General features: G+C 34.9%; 1 protein-coding gene across 1 annotated transcript in view; it reads left to right on the top strand.

The window, feature by feature from the left end:
* The first annotated feature begins 514 nt into the window (after nucleotides 1-514).
* The window catches only part of LOC141325849 (uncharacterized), a 41268-nt gene continuing 35782 nt past the window's right edge, over nucleotides 515-6000 (top strand). Inside the window, exon 1 of the mRNA XM_073834577.1 lies at nucleotides 515-741. Within this exon, the coding sequence (XP_073690678.1) occupies nucleotides 576-741 (166 nt within the window). The 5' untranslated portion in view covers nucleotides 515-575. The remainder of the gene's footprint in view (nucleotides 742-6000) is intronic.

Here is a 6000-nt window from a genome sequence, read left to right as displayed (position 1 = left end):
AAAATAAATCATCCTTATTAAATATAACGTTGTAATGCTTTAGTGTTACTGAAGACGTTAGCCTTTAGTAACAGAGAAGGTGCGTCTCATTTCTCTCTATATATCATGAATCAATCGTGTGATGATAAAAAGTGATGAGAGAAACTGAGAATCCGAATCATTTGAATCAAATCTTTTGCGAAATGATTCAGTGACTCGATTCAGCGGCACGCGGACTACAAACGACAACAACAAACACAAACGAGTGAATCACAACCGAGAATGATTTCATGAGAGTGTAATATATTAGATATGAACAAGTATTTCAATACGAAATTTAAGTATAAAATTGCCTGCCTAAATATAAACCTTCTGGGTAATTTGTATATTTTATACATTTTATAAATAAGTCTATTAACTCTGTCTTACTAGTGCACTGACTACTGAACTAGGAGCTGATTGAGACGCACACAGAGATTTAGTTTGCATTGATTTTTCTTTCTATTAATTATTCTCATCTTAAACAGGACAAAGTTTTCAAACACACAGAAAAACTGGAGAATCAACAGAGATCCACGTGACACACTATTATAAAGATGGCGTTTATTAAAGAGGAGAGTGAAGACATGAAGATTGAAGAAACATTGAAACATGAAGATACTGAGGAACAAACACAGATGGTGTTTATTAAAGAGGAGAGTGAAGACATGAAGATTGAAGAAGCATTTAGAGTCAAACATGAAGATACTGAGGATCAAACAGGTTGGTTTTTATTCTTAAAGCTGAACTCATTACAGAAATAAATATACAGAATATTTATGAATAATGTCTCAAGAGTGTAGAAATGTTTTGACATTTGACAGAAGTTTAGATCACATACTAACACTGTCTTTAAGTGCAGCTGAGAAGATCCTGCTTTTACTCTGGCCATTTGTTATTATGACATCGGGCATTTAATTTGTAGCATTAATATGGAATTAGCCTAAACCTCATAAAAGCTCACTAAGACTATACAAATGCAACAGATGATACTCTTTCATGCGATGAGATTTCATGAGATTATTTCATTTACCAATTTTTTTTTGTAGACCAACACAATGTAGGACATACAGAAAAACAGTACAAAATAGGAGAAAACAGAGTTGTAAATATAAAGCAAGTCTGACAATAATAAACACAAAATAGACACAAAAATAAGCCAAAACAAAAGCATTAACATTTAAGTTAAATTCTGATGTAATTATGTGAGGTGTAAGATTGTAATGTATAAGTTGTACACCTTTATTTCTTGTGTATATAAAGTTAAAAAGGGAATGAGGAGGAGAATGAGGAAAAAGGGGAAGAAGAAGAAAATATATAAAATATATTACTGGTTAAAGAGAGGAAATCAAGAACAGAATATTTTTTTTATTTTTAAACAGAACGAAATCATCATTCAATTCAATTCAATTCAAGTTTATTTGTATAGCGCTTTTCACAATACGAATCGTTGCAAAGCGCTGTACAAAAGTTTAGGCTACTACAATATATTTAGTAATTTTAGTATTTAGTGGTGAATACTGTATGTCAAGTCGATGTACATATGATATAAATGTTAAAATCAGTAACTGTGTAATCGAACAGATGATGAACACTAATTGCAATGATTATGTGCTGTGATCAAACTTGTAAGAAAATTATGTAGTGCTGTATGTTGTTTCAAGGCTGGCATCATCTGCGGTCCTCTGAGGGGTTGGCATCATCTCTTCATCTGAATCCAGACTGAATCTTGTGTAAATCCTAGTTACCACGGGATGGAAATCCCGTGGCAGAAACAGAGAAACAAATAGAGAAATAATTAGCGTAGCTGCTGTTCCAACTTCCAACCAAACAAAAATGATGTGTTTAGCCCAAGCCGAAGAATATTAATGTGCATTTGATCAGATGTAACTGAAGTACAACGTTATGAGATACATTATGTGAATGCTTGGCTAAAGAGATGAGTCTTTAATCTAGATTTAAACATAGAGAGTGTGTCTGAACCCCGAACGTTATCAGGAAGGCTATTCCAGAGTTTGGGACCCAAATGAGAAAAGGCTCTCCCTCCTTTAGTGGACTTTGCTATCCTAGGTACTACTAAAAGTCCAGAGTTTTGAGACCTTAGGGAGCGTGAGGGATTGTAGCGTAGTAGGAGACTAGTTAGGTATGCAGGAGCTAAACCATTAAGGGCCTTATAGGTAAGAAGTAATATTTTGTAATAATATGATCATATTTTCTTGATCTGGTAAGGACTCTAGCAGCTGCATTTTGGACTACCTGTAGCTTATTTATTGAAGAAGCAGGACAACCACCTAGTAGTGCATTACAATAGTCCAGTCTAGACGTCATGAATGCATGGACTAACTTTTCTGCATCAGAAACAGGTAACGTGTTCCGTAGCTTAGCAATGTTTCTAAGATGGAAGAATGCTGTTTTAGTAACATAGGAAATATGATTTTCAAAAGACAGGTTGCTGTCTAATATAACACCCAGATTTTTGACTGTAGAGGAAACAACAGTACATCCGTCTAGTTGCAAGTTGTAGTTTAAGAGATTCTGTGTACTCTTTTTTGGTCCAATAAGTAATATCTCAGTCTTATCTGAATTTAACAGTAGAAAATTATTGGTCATCCAGTCTTTCACATTTTTAACACACTCTGTTAACTTTGCTAAGTTAGAAGTTTCATCTGGTCTTGTTGAAATATATAGTTGAGTGTCATCAGCATAACAATGGAAACTAATCCCATATTTCCTAATAATATTACCAAGGGGTAACATGTAAATTGAAAATAGTAGAGGACCTAGGACAGATCCTTGTGGCACTCCATACTTTACTGGTGTTAGCTGCGATGACTCCCCATTTAAATACACAAAGTGATAGCGATCGGACAGGTATGATCTGAACCATCTTAATGCCTGCCCTTGAATACCTGTATAGTTTTGTAATCGATCTATGAGTATTTCATGATCTATAGTGTCGAACGCAGCACTAAGATCAAGTAAAACTAGCAATGAGACGCAGCCTTGATCTGACGCAAGTAGCAAGTCGTTTGTGATTTTTACAAGTGCAGTTTCTGTGCTATGATGGGGCCTGAAACCTGACTGAAATTCTTCAAAGATATTATTATTTTGCAAGAAGGAGCACAATTGAGCAGACACAACTTTTTCTAGAATTTTAGACATAAATGGAAGATTAGAAATGGGTCTGTAATTTGCCAGTTCACTAGGGTCTAGCTGTGGTTTCTTAATAAGAGGTTTAATAACTGCTAGTTTGAATGGTTTTGGGACATGACCTAAAGATAATGATGAGTTAACAATATTAAGAAGCGGTACTTCTGCTACAGGTAACAACTCTTTTAGTAATTTAGTGGGTACAGGATCTAATAGGCATGTTGTTGGTTTAGATGTGGTGATAAGTTTATTTAATTCTTTCTGTTCTATAGTTGTAAAGCACTGCAGTTTTTCTTCCGGTGTAATGACTAATGTTGAAGTATCAGTTGCAGTAGTAACTATATTTGTTATTGTATTTCTAATGTTGTCTATTTTATCAGTAAAGAAATTCATAAAGACATTACTATTAAACTGTGCAGGAATATTCAGGTCAGGAGGTGTTTGGTTATTTGTTAATCTAGCCACTGTGCTAAATAAAAACCTTGGATTGTTTTGGTTTTTTTCTATGAGTTGGTGGATATACTCGGCTCTAGCAGCTTTTAAAGCCCGTCTATAGCTGGACATACTGTTTTTCCATGCAATTTTAAAAACTTCTAAGTTAGTTTTTCTCCATTTACGCTCAAGATTACGAGTTTCTTTTTTTAGAGAATGGGTATTACTGTTGTACCATGGCGCAGTACGTTTTTCTCTAACCTTTTTAATCATCATCATAACACGATCAAACCGTGTGTCAGTTTTCTTTTATTTATTTCTGTTAGTATTTAAATGTTCTGTGAAATCCAACTTTATTCATCCTATTAATATTCCAAGCGAATCGATTATTCAGAAATAACAGTTTTGATATGATAATCTTAAATCCTCTGGGTCTGAGGGCAGTTATTGTAGAGAGATCAGAGATTAATCCTAATAAACAAGACGCTACAATTGAAAACATTACATTAAAATGATTAAAACAGTGTATTTCTTTATAACTTCGGCAGCGTGCATCCTCCTTTATGTCAGGACTGTGGCGAAGGCAGCGCGGACAAACGCTTAGCTCGCTCACATAATAATCATATCATCTATAACAGGAACATCAGATCGTTTTTATGAAATAATATGTCGTTATTACGAGAAAAAGATGTCGTTTTTAACAAGAAAATTATGTCGTTTTTACGAGAAAAGATGTCGTTTTAACAACAAAATAAGTGTGTGGCAGAAATGCGTCACCGTACAATATAATCAAGTAAATAAATAGATGACCACTGGTCAGGAAACATAGATCAAACTTCGACCAAGGTACTGTATTTTAAGATGAGAACAGTATAAATCAGTGGTTCTCAAACTGGGGTACGTGAGGTGATGGAGGGGTACAAAAAAAAAACAGAAGGCTGAGCTTTGGCATTAATTTAATTCTACCCCAACTTTAGGTTAAGTTGATGAGTAGGCGTAAATTGGACTCAGGTTGTTGTGTGTTCGCCATGCATTGATTTATTTGTGGTGACACAAATATCATATATCATGAGCAGCGCTGGCGCTCCGCACACGCACACCACGCACTGCGCGTAGGGCACCAAGTGTCTGGGGGGCACCAAAAAATGTGGGTCGTGAAAAAATCAACACAACACTCTACTAGTATAAATAACAAATAAAATATGTCTAAAGCATGTTGTCAAAATATATGCCAATTGCATCATTATCAGAGCCGCGAGAGGAAATGACTCGCTGCAGATGAGACGATTGCGGTTTGCGTTTATATTCATAATAATTTACATAGCAGACGGTTGTTTGCCAAACCGACTTACACAGCAGTCTGGGATTTAGAGCGCCTGTTCACTACTTGTTTATAGCGTAAAAATAACTTATCTTCTTTAAAAAAAAAAAGTTTTAGAAGTTCCTCAAAACGTCCTCCTCAGTCCAAGAAAATAACAGAAGCAGGGACCTAGAGATGTACAATTAATCGCTAAAAGATTGCAATCTCGATTCGACCCCCCACACGATCTTAATCCAGCATTTATACGATTCAGCCAATTATATTTTCCAGGACAGGAGACGAGCATAACTCGTTTTGCGACAGCAGGGCTCGAAATTGCAACCCTTTTGGTTTAATCTGCGCAACCTCAAATTATATTTGAATATTTAGAGCATTTGTGCGAGTGTGAGAAATTGTTGTGGTACAACTTGGTTTCATTCCTTTACAAAACTTTCACTAGCCTGACTACTGATACAGTGACAGGTTCGGGGGACACGCTTTTCAAAATCCCGTTCAAAACAACTTTCAAATGGTTTTGTAAAAGTAAGATGGACCAGGTCCAATACGTACTGGACGTTTTTTTTATTTATTATTATTATTGCTAAGGTACAAAGCACAAAAGTACAAAGATGTCAGCATTATACATGTATGTAATAAAATACAAAACGAAACCTTGAACAATGTAAATTAAAAAGATTTTGACAGTTTTAGAAGCCTTAAGATTTTTGGATGATGAAATAGTTTGGATGTGCTGTTGAACCTCTTTTTTTTTAAATAATAAATTAAAGATTTTGTTGAGTGAATATGAAATTTTGCAAGTAGTAATAGTAGGTTAATGATAAAATATTCTTTAATTTTATCTTTGATACTGGACGTTGTGAGGCGCGTACGCGGTGGTTTAAAACAAACACATGCGCAATAGCGATCTCTGAATATAATACTCATGCGCTGGTTTAAAGGGACAATATTGTATTGTGATGATATTCTAACCAGTGTACTAGTAGTGATGAATATTAATAAGTAATAATTGATGAATAATAATTTACACAAATGTGATGCTTAAGTTGTGATGTGATGCTCTCTACACACATGCACAATGT

The sequence above is a fragment of the Garra rufa genome, chromosome 2 (genome assembly GCF_049309525.1).
Source record: "Garra rufa chromosome 2, GarRuf1.0, whole genome shotgun sequence".
NCBI classification, from domain to species: domain Eukaryota; kingdom Metazoa; phylum Chordata; class Actinopteri; order Cypriniformes; family Cyprinidae; genus Garra; species Garra rufa.
The sequence above is the reverse complement of the archived record's forward strand: the minus strand, read 5'-3'. Positions and strand labels throughout refer to the sequence as shown.